This window comes from Papaver somniferum, chromosome 10 (assembly GCF_003573695.1).
Source record: "Papaver somniferum cultivar HN1 chromosome 10, ASM357369v1, whole genome shotgun sequence".
Lineage (NCBI taxonomy): Eukaryota > Viridiplantae > Streptophyta > Magnoliopsida > Ranunculales > Papaveraceae > Papaver > Papaver somniferum.
The window spans coordinates 107,512,989-107,529,917 of record NC_039367.1 but is presented as its reverse complement, the minus strand read 5'-3'; the positions used below and the strand labels follow the sequence as shown (position 1 = coordinate 107,529,917).

Sequence of the window (16,929 nt, the reverse complement as noted above, 5' to 3'; positions counted from 1 at the left end):
AAGGTCACAACATCAGGAAAAAAAAAACGCATGAACCTGGTCGGCCGGAAGTTGGTCGGTGGCAACGGCGACGGCGGCGGCGATCAGGTGGCGGCGCAACTTCAAGCTTTTCCTGCTGGCGTGAAGGAGGAGAGGTGATGGAGAGCTGGACGTGGAAAAATTAAAAAAAAAAAAGGATTAATTCCTTTTATACAATTTTTTTTTATTTCCAAAACCTAATTTTCCAAGGATTTCCTTATTGGGCCCGGCCCGCGAATCCTAACCGACCACGGACTCGTCGTCCAAACCAGCGGTTCAACACCAATTTATGCTCATCAAACGACGCTCCAATCATGACATCGAAGCCTTCATCAAGTCGTGGTTTGCTCATGCTCTCTAAATCCGGTAACGTCTCAACTTACGACTAAGTTCAATTACTAGTATTATTATTTATGGCCGGAAAATCACCATTTAATGCTGACTGAGGAACACAGCTTTCCTCAGTAAGCAGGGGACTTAATGTAGATGGTGGATTTTCGACAAGGGCTAAAATCGTAAACTATATTATACGAAGCTCTGATCCAGCAATCAGACGTGAGTATTGAGACACGGGTCTCTCATCGAATTCTCAACGGAGAGTACTTTCTCTCAGAGTACATGTAGATATGTAGTCTCACGACTGGACAACGACATATCTCATGAATACTGAACACTTTCAGTGATTATTTCTATATAGTATCACGAGATGGACGGCTCCTAGACAGCTTGCTCTGCTAGTATAGAGCGATAACGTCTTCAGGAACAAACAACGAGTTTACCCTGACTATATAAAGGATATGACTTACCGACAAGCTCATATCGGGATAATTAATGCTCCTAGACAGCTTGCTCTGCTAGTATAGAGCCACAAAGTTAATTATTCCTAATTAAGATTAATTCTGCCGTGACATTCACTACTGAATTCCCAGAATAATCTATTATTGCTCCTATTCCATGGTCGAATCCACGACTGGTCCCATGGAATGGCAATAACAATTGCTCCTATTCCATGGTCGAATCCACGACTGGTCCCATGGAATGGCAATAAAATTGTTCTGATTCTATGATCGAATCCACGGCTTGATCTCATAGAATAGCAATAACTATATTATCTCATTACTCCGATTTCATGATCGAATCCACAACTGGTCTCATAAATGGTAATAGATAAATCTTAATTACTCCGATTCTATGGTCGAATCTACGATCCCATGGAATGGTAATGCTCACTTTATTATTCTGAATTCGTAGTCGAATCCTCAGCTGATCTATGAATTAATAATAAACATCTTATTACTCAGTTTTGTGAATTATTCTCCGAATTCCACAATTAGTAATAAATAATCAACAACCGGGCGTCTGAGCTACCTCTAAGTAAGCCCCGATTCAAATGGTGAAGGTATTCAACGACGATACACTAACAGTCACCGCACGAACGAGTATTTCAAAATACAACGAAACGATGAACCTATGCAAAATAGGGAAGAAAATAATAAATAATTAAAAATATTGACCAGGTGCTGGGAGCACGGACACACGACCGACCGACCGTGTCGTGGTCAATCCCACGCCAGTTTTATATTTTTAATGCATTTTTATTATTTTCCATGATTTGATGAAAATTCTCTCATTTTATCAAATCTCCTTCGTCTCAAGGAAACTCCTCGGTTTCATGGTATTTTCATAAATTCGTAAAAAATAATATAAAATTAAGGAAAGAAGTGTGGGCGTGACCGTTGGCCAACCGGCCATGCCTTGGTCCCAGCCGGCCCCACACCTCACGGTTCCTCACGGTTCCTCATTATTTTATTATTATTATTATTTCTCTAATTTCATGAAAAAAACTCCTTGATTTCATGGTATTTTGCACAAATCATTAAATAATAAATAAAATTATGAAAACTTGTGGGACCGGGTCACTAGCCGGTCGTCCATGCCCTAGCCAGTCCCACATGCCCCTTGTTTTATTATTTTATTTTATTTTTCCTTGAATTCATCAAATTCCTTGATTTCATGGTATTTCTCTCAAATTAGGAAATTTTTTCTCAAATCATGAAAAATACTTAAAAAATATAAAAAATTATGAAAACTTGTGGGACCGGGCCCCTAGCCGGCCGGCCACGCCCCCACGGTCCCGCATGCCCGTGTTTTTATTATTTTAATATTTTTTGCTTCCTTGAACTCATGAAAACTCCTTAAATTCATGGAAACTCCCTAAATTCATCAAATTTCTTAAAATTCATGAATTCTTCATAAAATCATCAAAAATATTATAAAATTAAGTAAAATGGCACCACGGGACTGTGGTCACGATCGGCCGACCATGCCTTCGCCTCGGTGGTCCCACGCCTCCTTATTCCTTATTTTATAATTATTTTCCATCATTTCATGGTGTTTTCCTCAGTTTCGTCGAAACCCTAATTTTGGCATATTTTCTCGAATGGATGCTCAATTGCACGCCAGAAAATATCAAAATTCTCAGGACTGGGACACGGACGCCTTAGGGACACGAGCACACTATCTTGACCGACCAAGATTGGCTATTTGGCTTACAGAAGCCGGTCCCATCAAGTTTCACAGTTTTGACCTAATTTGCACAATTGCACGTATTAGGTCCAAGACTCTTCCAAACACTTTGGATTTTCATGAAGTGATCATTAGGCGGTCACGTGACTACCCAGGGCCGGTTTCATGACCCCATGGTCGGTCCCTCACTCCGTCATAATTAATTAGGTTTTCTCACCTAAGGCTCAGACGAGCATTTTCGAATAAATGATTAAACCAACATTTAATCATTCTTTCACCAACAAATCGTCAACTCTTCAGGAGTTCTTTGTATTTTCAAACTTGAGCATATGGACACTACATGGTTGATCCACGGTCCCATGTAGTCGCTCCCTCCTTCATCCCATGGTTAAACTTTTGACGAACCATGAATTAATCATCAATTGATCAAATTAGGGTTTCTGAATCCAAGGATCATCATTCCAGATTCCAACCTTAATAATTTTACGACGACCTCATGGTCATTAATTTTATTAATTATGCTCAGTTCAACGACCAGTATTCTAATTAATATTTTTGGCATGCTGCCAATAATCCATCAGATGAGCAACACATGCTCATACGATCAAATATTCAACAATTCATCACATGAGCAACACTTGCTCATATGATAAATATTTGCTCAAACCAAGGAATATTGGTTCAAAAATCAATATTCAACGATCCATCGAATGACCAATACTTGCTCACTTCATCGTAAGAACTATACCTCTGTCTCATGACATGTTCAATTCATGAGTTTCAGAATATCATGTTCAACTCAGCAACTACATGGACTCATCGTCCCATCAAACCACGAAGTCATCAATTGACTAACATACCACGAGACGTCAATCGTGTCACTTTAGGGGGATATCACTTAGGGTTTTGGTCTGGCGGTCTACGGCACGTGTGTTCAAACACACGATGGAATGTGAGCAAGTCGTGCAATCAGTTGAAGGAATTCACGAGGTAGTGGGTGGAAAATCGACCAAGTCTCCACACGTTGAGAAACTGGTTTCAAACACGATCTCCACTTCCCCACTCCTTGACTCCATCAACTATCACACTTCATGGGGTCATGGTGCCTAAAATTCCAGCAATATAAATAAGTCTCTGAATCATGATTGAGGGATCAGCATCAACAATATCATCAATCTCACGTCTCATCGACAACACGAGATCATCAACTCATCAATTGAGAAACTACTCTCAATTGAGCAATTTCAATCATTCAGAGCTTATCATATTCAGAATTCACACACCCACAATCTTTGATTACCATTGATTCCACACATTTCCCAGCTTCCCTCCTACAAATCAACCCATCCTCTCTTGTGACCGAATTTACTCTGGAACGGTCATTGTCTTGATTTAGGACGGAGTACTACAGATTGATCTCTCGAATATAAATCACCCCCTTTGCAGCGGTGCATCTTTTTGAGGTTTAACATTCGCTCGGTTTGAGGAGTCTCCTCCGTACGGTCGTCTCCTCAATTCCTTAAAAACCAGCAAATCGTTTTTCCCCATCTACAAAGTCGTGTTACGATATAGTTTTCTCTATACACATTTGAGATTTCGAGTTGAGTATATCTCGCTTACATATTTCTCGAAATATGTGTTGGTAAGCTTTCTCTTCGACCAAGTTCATCTTATATCATGAGAAAATTGCCTAGTAACATCTTACATGGTTTGTGTGATACAATCATTTGATGTAGGATTGGAATGTTTCGATAACGATTATTTCAATATCTTCAAAATTGTTTTGATGGTAATAGTGTGTGAAAATGGCTATTGTCATTATAGAAGAATGTTTCAATGACTGAAATAAATAGTTGATGATGTAACCATTTTTAGATATAAGCATATATAGTGTGTTCGCACATTAGTGTATAAATCCATAAACCGGGAACCAAGAGTATGCATATGTGTGTATACGAACTTGGAGAAGGAAACAAGATAAGTATGCGTACCCGTACGCATACTGGCGGAAGTTTTCGAACCGAAAATATCTGATGAGTTTGGGAATTACAAACTCCTAAACTAGTCACCTTAAGTATGCGTACCCGTACGCATACTGACGGAAGTTTTCGAACAGAAAATTTCTGCTGAGTTTGGAAACTTAACAAACTCAAAATCCGGTTGCTTAAGTACGCATACCCGTAGGCATACTTAAGCTGGTTACTTTGTCAAATCGGTCAGTTCATGAATTTAAACATTTAAATCATAAGGAATGCAATCTTTGCAAACCGTGGCTATAATGCTCATGATTGATTCAAGTGAATCAAACCGATTTGGTTTCGATTGTGTTTTCGATACAATTGAACAACTCTTTAACTAGTTTCATTTGAGTCATTTGAACTAGTTATGGTTAAGATGAATAAGGTTGATATGAGAGTAATCATATGGCTAACCTCGGTTAACTATTTGTGAACCAACCCGGTGTACACGTTTAGGTACGGTTACATAAACCTAAATGAGGGTACATTTCATTTGTGTGTAACAAGCTAAGTTCGATCTAACGGTTCAAAGATATTAGCTTGGTTGAATCAGTTTTTTCATCTAACGGTGAATATTGAATGCTTTGTTACCAAGGTAAATTGGATTGCAAACCCTGATTTGAAAACTATATAAAGGAGAACTCTAGCAACTGGGAAACCTAATCCCCACACCTCATTTGTGTTACTAGTTGCATAACTATAGTCTATTCTCCTTTAACCTTAGGTTTCTTCTCGAGACCCTGTAGGTTAACGACTTAAAGACTTCATTGGGATCGTGAAGCCAGACCCAACTATTATCTTTGTAGTTGCGTGATCTGATCTTGTTGTTTCTATCGTGCTAGTGCAATTGAAATAATTGGATCGAGATTTTATATCTCCGATAGGCAAGATAGAAAAGTAATCACAAACAAACTTCGTCTCATCGTTTGTGATTCCACAATAACTTGTTCCGCTAGTCGATTAAGTTTATTGTGAGGTGATTGATAATTCTAGGTTGTTCTTCGGGAATATAAGTCCGGGTTATCAATTGGTTCCTGTTCACCTTGATTTATCAAAATACGGAACAAAAACTCTTGGGTATTTATGTGGGAGACAGATTTATTCAATCTTATAGACTTTTCTGTGTGAGACAGATTTGTCTATCAAGTCTTCGACTTTGGGTCGCAGCAACTCTTAGTTGTGGGTGAGATCAGCTAATGGAATCAAGTGCGTAGTATCCTGCTGGGATCAGATACTAAGGAGCACAATTGTACCTTGAATCAGTGTGAGATTGATTAGGGTTCAACTACAGTCCAGTCCGAAGTTAATTGGTAGTGGGCTAGTGTCTGTAGCGGCTTAATACAGTGTGGTGTCCAATCTGGACTAGGTCCCGGGGTTTTTCTGCATTTGCGGTTTCCTCGTTAACAAAATTCTGGTGTCTGTGTTATTTCTTTTCCGCATTATATTTTGTTATATAATTGAAATATCATAGGTTGTGCATTAAGATCAATCAATTAGAATATCCAACCTTGGGTTGTTGATTTACATTGATTGACACTTGAACATTGGTCTTTGGTACCGTTCAAGTTACTCCTCTTATTCAATCGTGCTCGTAGATTTCTATTTGCTGATTGCGGATTGAATTAAGAGTTAGAGATATTAAACTCTTTGATATACTTTACTCTAGATTGAGTCTTAATGTCTAGTTGATTCTCTAGAAAGTATATTGGAGTAAGTCCTCTCATATTGCCAAAAGAATTATTGGGTGTGGTTGTTAGACCCCCGCATTTTCATATACTGTCATTCCAGACCGAAGTCAGGTGAAACAGTTTGCAAACGGGCATGCAAACTTGGTTCCCGGAATTTAACAGTTAAAATCGTTCGCATATAGGTATGCATACTTGGTTCTCGGACCTGAATCACTCTTACAACAGTTTGCATACGGGTATGCATACTATGCTATATCCAGACAATGGTTATTTGTTCGAAACTCCCATTTCAATCATTGAAACATCTTTAGAAGACGACAATAGCTGTCTCACACGAAATATTAGCTTATAAGTAATTTTCAAGTGATCGAATGATCAATACGAAACATTCCGAGTCTACATCAAATGACTTCCTCACACAAATCATGTAAGATGTTACAAGGCGATTTTCACATGATCATCTTTTGACTCATTATTTAGTTTCCAACAAATAAACTGTTTCCAACTAAACTCGTCAAGTATAATGATGAACGTAGTTAAAGCAAAAAACTTTCCAACGCATATTTCGAGAAAGATATAAGCGAGTTAAACTCAGCTCGAAATATCAAATGTGTATAATGTAAAGTCCATATATCTATACGAGTTAGTCTCAATAGGATATAAAATAGAATGGACTTCTGAGTGATAGATGAGTTCAAGTGTCTACTTACCTTTTGTTGATGAAGTTCCTCCAAGCTCCCCTTAGTAGATCTTCGTCTTCGATCGATGTAAGCTGTGAAGTCTAAATCTACTACACATTCTATCCTAATCCGAGACATAGCTATAAGTAGACTATAAATCAAGACTTATAGTTTTGACACTTAAACTTGACAAACAAGCTTGAGATAGCAACACTTGCGATTTTGACCGAGTAGTGCTCTAACAATCTTCCTTTTTTTTCAATTTTAGTGACAAAACTATCAATATGCATGGATACAAAATAAATAAACTTTGTAGCTTCTCATCCTAATGCTTGATTTCCTTGGTTATTCAACATTCCTTGAATTCTTCGTCACTCCAAGTACTCCAGTGATTCTGAACGTGTTCAACTCAGCATCATAGTTGTTGAAGATCCGTAGCCATAACAATAAGAAAACATATATTCTCAATTATTGTTATACAGTGACATAGTATTATTACACAACATCAAAGTTCAATTGTATCACAACTTTGACAATAATACTGCGGTGATATGTATCACTCCCCCTTAGTCAATACTTCATATCACAATGAAAACCACTCCCACTTACATAATGATCCGTAAACCATATGTATGTAGTGTGAACTACAAAATAATTCTCCCCCTTTTTGTCAATGTAAATTGGCATAGGTACAAAAATTAACGTGATCATAATGAAATTCTCATAAAGACACTTCATGACTAAAAGAGAACATATCAACTTTGTTTCGATGATTTCACATACTAGAAACTTAGTGTATTCATAAAGGAGTTTATAAAGATACAAGATAACTCCTACTATATTCCACAGCCGCACTCCCCACAAAGATTTGGCAATTAAGCACAAGTTCAATTAAGAACCCTTCACCATAAGATGTCATTCCCGAAAGAACAACAAGAGCGACCTTACTTTTACGAGAAAAGAAGGATTTCTTTGGACATTAACAAGTCACATGAAACATGAATTTGTATCCAGAAAACTCGAATAAATTAACCACAAGAGAACCTTAATGATTAATTTAATCGAAAACGCTCAACATAAGAAAACTTACGGAGCCATACAGTACTTTCACATAGAAGTGGATCAGGGAAAGATCGATACTGTGGAATATACAAAAGCTCATTCTATCTTTTATCAGTATTTCCATAATGACATAATAGACTTAACTTTTGACATATATGCGACAATCATAGTTCACGGACGTAAACACACATATCCCATAAATTTTTTGCAATATTTAAAACCATAAAGATTAATACTCCAAAATCATCTTCCAAATAATTTAGAAATTAAATAAATAACTCTAAAACATTACAAGATGAAAATCGTTGGCAATAGCTATGTGTAATCACAATATTTTTCATTCCAAACCCTAGTATCCTTCTTAAAACATAAGAATAAATTCTCATAATAAGTTTCCTAGACATTAATATTCTTGAAAAATTCTTTATCGTCCCCCAACTCCTTGTTGTCAATAGACATTGAAACATAAGGTTAATGAAGAAAGGAGTCAATTCGAACGAACCTTCTAAACTGATGTCGAACCAGGGCCTTCTGAATTTCAAGAGTTCTTAAAACAATAGCTTTTATTTGTTGAATCTCCTTCCTTGTTTCCTTCAACTCTTCAAGAACACCCGAAAACTTCCGAAGATTAGAGGGGATAGCCCTTGGTTTCTTCGTATTCTTCTTTTTTCTCTTCAAAGTTGTAGCGGAAAGGGATTTATCTTTTTTCCTTCATGATTGATGGATTAACAATCGTGTTAACATCTTTCCATCAGAAGATATGATGCTTGGAGTCATTCAATTATGGAATTGCGAGAGAAATACACAATTCAAGCTCTACAAGCAATCTTGTGACAAAAAGAATTTTCAGGGAAGGAAAAAAGGAATGTAGGGTTACGAAACCTATATACAGAGTAGGATTCACGTACGACCAACTCTTAACCCTAAAGAAGGTAGAATTGTCGATTTTAACCCTCTTTCAATGATCAAACAAGGGAAAAACCTTTTCAATACCAATTTATGATATGAAAAGATCAACAGAATTCCAGAAAAAAAAAATCTTTTCCTAATGCCTGATTCGTGCTCAACTCTTGTCTCTTTGAAACCAGGCACATGAGAAAAGATGCACCTTCAACACAATTAAGCTGTGTTGGGGTGAACAATAATCTGTCCACCATACAATTCTTATACAGAATTCTTAATACCCTTTTTCATTGATTGTTTAGACCTTGTTCTTTTCTGTAGAGGTTTATCTTTTACTTTAGAAATTAACTTCTTCGGAGAAATGTTGAGTTTACATACCTTAGATGAATTCAACTTCTGAACAAGTATGAGCTTGTTTGCTAATCGATTCTCTCTCTGTTGAAGTTTGTTGACATATCTTATTTTATGTTTTTACTTGAAACACTTAGAGAGTTCATGACCCTTAAAAGTACAATAAGAACATGTCAATGTGGATGCCGGTTCAGACACCATAGTTGAGCATGCTGCTAAAAAATTGAGGTACCTGAAACATGTGAGATGGAATTTTCAGTAGACAGGGAAAATCCATTTTATCCTCCAAAGTGGTTGAAGAAGTTTCTTTAGGAAGAACATCAAGATTAATTGATGTACGTATTGCTACAATTATCAAAGTCAATATTTTCACCAAGGAGTGCAACACTTGATTTTTCATCTTCATTTGAATCATCGTGATCATACATTTCATCAAGAGTTGCAGCAAGACCTTTGTTCCCAATGTATTTTCTACGATTTTGACACTCATTAGCAAAATGACCAAAACCTTTACACTTGAATGTTTTGAGGACAAATTAGACACATAAATGTGTCTATCATATGGGTAGAGGTTGCAAAAATCCAGGAGGAGCTATAGCTTCTGACTTATTACGCTGGCAAATATCACAGTGATTAATAAATTCCTTGATGGATTGTTTCATACCTTTCCAGTGAAAATTGAGTTGTAGGCGTTTGAATGTACGTAGAAATCCCGAATGACCACCAAGAGGAGAAGAATGAAACTCATGGAGTAATTTGGTATACCAAGCAGATGAAGGAGGTACTATAATAAGCCCTTTATAACGGGAGAACACCATCATTATAAGAATATTTGGATTGCATAGTTGTAGACTGCTAAATTTTATTGATAAGAATACTGAGTTCAGCATCATTATGGAATTCAGTAATGATGTCATTAATCCCTTCAAACACAGGAGCAGTGATTGCTAGTAGATGAATATCAGCTAATCGTGAAAGAACATCTGCAGTTTTATTTAAAGATCCACTTCGATAAATTATCTCATAGTCATAGCCAATGAGTTTACATAACCATCTTTGTTGATCAATAGAAGATAATATTTGCTCCAAGAAGTATTTTAAACTTCTATGATCTGTGTAAATTTTAAAGTGACGGCCAAGTAGATAGGGTCTCCACTTTTACGCTGAAGAGACAATAGCTAACATCTCCTTATCATAGACTGACAAATTCAAAAAAATTCCAGATAATGGTTTATTATAAAATGCAATAGGCTTACCAGATTGCATCAGCACTCCTCCTAATCCATTCCCAGAAGCATCACATTACAAATAAAAATCTTTAGAGAAATCTGGAAATGCTAAGACAGGAGTAGTGGTTAAAGCCAGTTTTAACTTGTTGAAAGCTTCTGTAGCTTCATCACTCCAAGTAAAGCAATCTTTCTTCAAAAGTTTGGTCAGTGCAGCACTTATCTTCCCATAGTCACACACAAATTTTCGATAATATCCTGCTAATCCTAAGAATCCTCTGAGATCTTTGATTGTAGAAGGAATGAGCCAATTTGTGATAGCTGAAATTTTATCAGGTTCAACTGCAATTCCATCTGCTGAAACAATGTGCCCTAAATAACTAATTGATGTCTTAGCAAAATCACACTTAGATTCTTTGAGGAATAACTTGTTTTCCGTGAGTAATTGAAAAACAATTTGTAGATGTTGAAGATATTCAGACATAGAATTGTTGTATATCAAAATATCGTCAAAAAATACAAGAACAAACTTGCGAAGATAAGGGCGAAATATATCATTCATGAGGCTCTGAAATGTTGCAGGAGCATTAGATAACCCAGACGGCATTACTAGGAACTCATAATGGACATCATGAGTCCTAAAAGCTGTTTTTTTCAATGTCTGAATCATATACTCTTATCTGATGATATCCAAAACACATGCCTTTTTACCATGAATTTCATCAATCAATTCATCAACCACAGGAATGGGAAATTATCTTTCATAGTAACCTTATTTAATGCTCTATAATCGACACACATACACCAAGTGCCATCTTTCTTGCGTACTAATAATGCTGGAGAAGAATATGGGCTACAGCTATGCCGAATGAACGCTGATGTTTGTAATTCTTGCACAATTTTCTCAATTTCTTCCTTTTGAAAGTGAGGGTATCGATAAGGTCTGACATTAATAGGGGCAATGTTTGGTAGTAGAGGAATATGATGATCATACAATCTTGAAGGTGGTAAAGAAGTAGGAGTGCAAAAAATATCATAAAAACTAGATAAGAGTTCTGAAATTTCTATAGATACCTTTGAAGTAGTTGTGGAAGAACCAGAAGTAGGAACCAATTGTAGAAGAATACCCTGATGTTCATGATGAATTAGTTTCTGCATTGAGATATTGTCAAGCAACACTACGGAAGTTGAGTTATCACCAATGAGAAGGTAATTGCGATCAGCTGAGTTGAATCGCATTTGTAACTTTGAAAAATCCCAACTGATATTCCCCAGAGATCGTAACCAGTGAACCCCAAGAACTGCATCACAACCACTTACTGGTAAGAGAAAAAATTCCGTAGAGAAACTATAATCTTGTAGCTTAACTGGAATATTTTTACATGATCCTTGAGTCTCAAGAAACCCACCATCACCCACCATTACTCGGATAGAAGTAGATTGATCAATAAAGCCACATCTCTTAGCAATTGTGGGATGTAAGAAATTATGGGTGGATCCAGAATCGATGAGAATTGTAATAATTTGGCCTTTGATATGACCTTGAATTCGCATTGTGTTGGGAAAAGGAGAACCCAATAGAGAATGTAATGAAATAGTAGTTGCAGGTTCTTTTGGAGAAGAAACCTCAGTTTCATTAATGGTAGTTGTCTGGGTCTCATTAATGAGTTCAATATCTTCTTCAGAGTCTTCTGGGGCACCCTCTAAAATAAGTAGTTTAGGTTTTTCACATAGATGACTTGGTTTGTATAACTGATCACAGTTGAAACAAAGACCTTGATCTCTTCTTATACGTTGCTCTTCTAACGTTAAGCGTTTAGCTCCAGGAGGAATAGTATTTCTTCGCTGTTGTGCACCTGTTGATTTAAGGATCTGTCGGAAAGGATTTGGTCGAGCAAAAGTTTAGGAAGAAGAATTTTGTAAAAATTCTTCCTGCTTAATAGCTTTCTTGAAAGCCATTGACAAAGTTGGAGGCTCCAATACTTAAACAACAGATCGAATCTCAGTTTTTAAGGATCGAATAAAAAGATCAATAATATATTCTTCAGGTAAATCAGTTACAAAATTCAAAATTTGTTCGAATTCTGCAATGTGGTCACGTACTGAACCAATTTGAAATATTGTGGATAAAGCCATACGAGGATTGACAAACTTTTTATCTGCAAAACGATCACAAATAAGAGAACAAAAGTGCAACCAAGTAGCGTCTGTTACCTTTCCTTGAACCCATCTATACCAAGCATTGGCTTCTCCCTTAAAGTGAGCAGTAGCAATTGATATTTTGTAAGCTTCAGCAACATTATGTAGATTGAAGTATTGATCAGCTTGAAAAATCCATCTTGCTGGATCTTTTCCATCAAATGTAGGGAACTTCAAATTGATGGGTGCTGCTCGAAGAGGAGAAATATTATCTGTAAAGTTAATTCCACCAGTGGAACCAAGCGCACCATTGTTGCCATGAGGAGTAGTAAAACCAGGTGGAGTTGTATTAAGAGGAAAACGTGGCAAAAGAATTTGTGTCATACTTCTAGCGATAGTATCACCAAGGGAATCTATGTCTTGCTTATTTGCTTGCAGCATAGTAGCCATTGCCTATTATCGTCCATTAGCGCAGCCATATGTTTGGTGTTCGAAGACTGTAATCTAGCAAATAAAAGTTCCATAGATCCTTCCAAATCATCATGACTTTCTGCCATAGCATGCATGAAATCATTGACTGATTTGGTGAGAGTTTCCTGGCTTGTTTTTAGACTTTGAACCTCCTCAGTTATCGTCATAAAAAAAAATTGGGTGAAAAATCGAACCTACTCTGAAATACCAGATGTCAGGATTCTAAACCTAACCAAGAGATGAGTAACACAAAACTTAAGAAAATCGAGAAATAACCCTTTTGATTTGGGACAAGCAACCTCAGAATAACAAAAATTAAAAGAAAAAACGATTGTATATTGATTGATTGCCTAAACAGACTTGAATTCTAAGTATTTATAATCAAACTAACTTGTGAAGCACGTAAACTAATTATAGGTTGTCTTAATTAAAGTAGTTGTTCAAAATATGGAAATATGGCATTGCAACACTAGCAAGCACACAACTCTCTGAGGCATTAAAAAGAAGAATTAGGCAGGAAACTAAACTGTCGGTCACAGCTGAATGGATAATAAGGTGGCCCTTATCCTAACGCGTGGGGTGCCAATAACCGTCCCATATATTTTGACCTTATCAACTAGGTCGAGAAGAAGAGAGCATTTTTCTTCCCCAATTTCAGTCTGTTGCTTCTGTGAGAGAAGAGGGAGGCAGGGCTGGAGAGATTTTAACCTAAATCGAGAATGAGAAGATCATGAGGAGTATTTACAAAGGATTTGGAAATTGGGGTTGTTCTCAGACTTCAAATTCAGAAAGAAGATGAGATTAAAACGAGGTGTTGCTGGTGGTGGAAGAGATCGATGGGTTTCATGGCTGCTGATGAAAGGATGGTTCGATTTTGACTGAAATTTGAGATGTGTTTGCAGTGGTGATGAACAATGTAACTGCAAATGTTGAATGAAGAACAAGAAAGGGCTGAGTTACTAGCAAGAAGAACTCGTGAGTGTTGTGGTCTGTTTGTGAAGGTTTTGGTCAGAAAATTAACAGGCAATGATGGATGGCGACATCTGGCGCAGTTTATTGATGTTGCAACTATATGCAGGTGAAACTGGAGAAAATATTGTTACTATGGCTAAGTTATGGTAGAATGGAGATGTAATTTGGGTGAGAAGCAGATGGTGTTGTTCCCCTTGATTCATTATGTTTGAATGGTTGGAACGAACTGAATATGCAGGGAACTCAAAGTACAAGGAAATCAGTCAAGCTGGTGTTTACTGTTGAAGTGGAGATGGACTTGAAGGAATTGCTGCGACTGAATGGGTTGGATTGAACAGAAAGCTGAGGATGATGGTTGTTGTTGTAGTTGCAAGTATTATTGTGTTATAGTGAGGACTTAACTGCAGGAGCTGGAGTTGAAGTATAGGATGATTTGTGTTTGCTGTGACAGTGTGGTTGAGCCGAGAAGGAGACGGGGTTTATGTTTTGCTGGTGGGTTGTCTGCCGGTGGAGATTAGAACCTGAAATAGTGAAGGGAGAAGGAATGTTGGTGATGCAGTATGTATGAAATTGTTGGGAATGATTGCAGTGAATAAACAAGTCAGGAAGAACAAGGATCTGAATTGTTGTTGCAGTTGGGATGAAGTGCAGTGGTAACTGGTGCCGGTAGACGAGGTGTTGCAGGCTAAACGTAAGAGATGGTGGATGATTTAAGTCAGGTGGTATGGTGAGATTATGGAGCTGTAAATGGATGGGGTTGAATCTGTTTTATCAAGAAGAGCATGAGTTTGTTGCTGCTAAATGTGGGATTGCAGTCAAGATTAGCTGAAATTGGTTGCGCTGGTGTTGGCCGAGAAAACGGTTTAGGCTGTGAGGTTATTTGCCCATGGTTCAATGTGTGAGTCGAGACTAGATGTGAACATGTCGTGTCTTGTAGGTGCTGGTAGGGCTGCAACATACTCCGGTACGACCCGATTCTCCCATGGAACCGGTCCCTGTACATGGTGTTGATCGGTACTGAAATTTGAGTATCGATACCTGTACTTGTACCAGGTGTTGTACCGGTACTCATGTACAAGTACGGTACCGGATTTTTTACCTGAAAAGAAACAATTCAAAATACTAAAAATAACGTTTCCAATTTTCCATAAGTTCAATGTTTCATAAGTTCATAATGCTAAAAAACAGTTCATTCTGTTACATATTTTCAATTTCCATAAGTTCATAATACTAATTAGATTATTCTAAGTACTTAAACAGCTAAACTGCATTGCTTTGTTCAGCTGAACCAAAGCACCATTTCCTCACCAACTCATCCATCCAGTCATCAAAGCACCACTTCTTCACTGCATTGCTTCTGTTAATCTGAGTCACTACCTGCAACTACCAACTCCTTATGTACCTTCCTGCCTGCAACAACAACCATATATACCATTCAGTTTTATCCCCACAATACATACTCAGCATCCCCACATCAACAACTTCAAAAATGCATCATTTCTTAAGAGATTGCAATCAATACTACTTTCATATGCATACAAAGAAAGTTGTTTCTACTCCTATGTATAGTTATTGTGTCCTGTCTCGAACAAAGTTTTCAAGAATAAATTTAAGGAAGTTGTTACATAAGAAAACAACCTTAAAAAAAGACTACACAGAAAGCTACCAACCTTGCTGTTGGGATTTTATGGACATCTATTCAAATGCTTTTGTAATCCAGCAGTGCCATTTACTTCATTGTGAGCAGCCTATCTTCTGTGGCAATGATGACATTCAGCATGAGTATCATTTATCCTAGTCATTTCCAACCAAACACTTGATCTCACTTTGCCGTGCTTCTTTTTGCTATCTTCAACTTCAACTGCTTCAGTTGTACTTGTTGGAGTTGCAGTTTCAGTTTCATCATTTGTGTGAGATGCAGCTTGAGAGGATGATCCAACCTCTATGTGTTGAGTTGTACTTGTAGTCGGAGTTGCATTTGATGTGGAATCTAACAAACATAAAATACAAACACAATGTTAGACTGAGATAAAATAATGCATTGTAAGGAAAAACATTAACTGAGTAACTGTCAAAAAGCAAGAACATACAATAATTTAGGTAAAAATTCAGACTATCAAATTTCAGTCATTATTAAATAATGGTAATTTACTAATTTGTCAGAAGATGTAGAGTACCCTGCATTTGCTACTCTGCTAGTTAAATGAATCTGTAAAATCTTTCAAAAGCAATGAAACAAGACTAAAAGGGTTTAGAAACAACCATGTATTTTCATTCAAAAGCTCAAGCACCAAATTACAAATCGAGGGCATCACTGGTACTCTGCTAGTATGAAAAAGAATAGAAAAGAGAAGTTCAAGCCAGACGCACTAAAAACCCCAAATCAATCTCATACAGAACTATATTCAAACAAACCCTAAAAACACCAAATCAATCTCATACAGAACGATATTCAAACAAACCTAAAAACCCCAAATCAATCTCAAACAAAACAATATTCAATCAAACCCTTAATCAATTTCAAATCCATTCAAACCCTAAATCAATCCATGAAGATTCAAACAAATTGAAGAAGAAGATGCAGAATAATTACCTGAGACTCAGATATGGTAAGGAAGAAGAACCAATCGAAGTATCGAACAGAGAGAAGAGTTAAGAAGAGATGTTGTTGCTGCTCTTCGAGAGAAAAAAAAGAAGAAGAAGATGAATGAATTGATTCTCGAACTCGATAGTCTATTATACTATACCTAGTAAGGACGATTGAGATTAAATCTATATCTAGATCTTACGGCTCACACTAACCGGTACTTATGGTACGGTTCAAGTCCGGTCCTCCCCAAGAACCGGTGTATGTACCGGTGTAGGCCGGTTCTCA

The 16,929-nt window shown here is 37.1% G+C and overlaps 1 protein-coding gene across 1 annotated transcript; it reads right to left on the bottom strand.

The window, feature by feature from the left end:
- Positions 1 to 10,548: 10,548 nt before the first annotated feature.
- Positions 10,549 to 13,061, bottom strand: LOC113316065. The gene is made up of 3 exons (XM_026564297.1): positions 12,465 to 13,061; positions 11,276 to 12,344; positions 10,549 to 11,117 (listed from the first exon to the last, which is right to left on the bottom strand). The coding sequence occupies exons 1-3, from the start codon at positions 13,059 to 13,061 to the stop codon at positions 10,549 to 10,551; spliced, it is 2,235 nt and encodes a 744-aa protein (XP_026420082.1).
- Between the last annotated feature and the right edge of the window lie 3,868 nt (positions 13,062 to 16,929).

Bases quoted from the DNA above. Each gene is read 5' to 3' on its own strand.
- LOC113316065 (XM_026564297.1), bottom strand. From the start codon at position 13,061: ATGGCTACTATGCTGCAAGCAAATAAGCAAGACATAGATTCCCTTGGT. The intron at 12,345-12,464 runs GTTGTTTAAGTA...CCTTTCCGACAG, and splicing joins TAAAAACTGAGATTCGATCT to ATCCTTAAATCAACAGGTGC. The intron at 11,118-11,275 runs GTATGTGTGTCG...TGAAAAAAACAG, and splicing joins CAAGAAAGATGGCACTTGGT to CTTTTAGGACTCATGATGTC.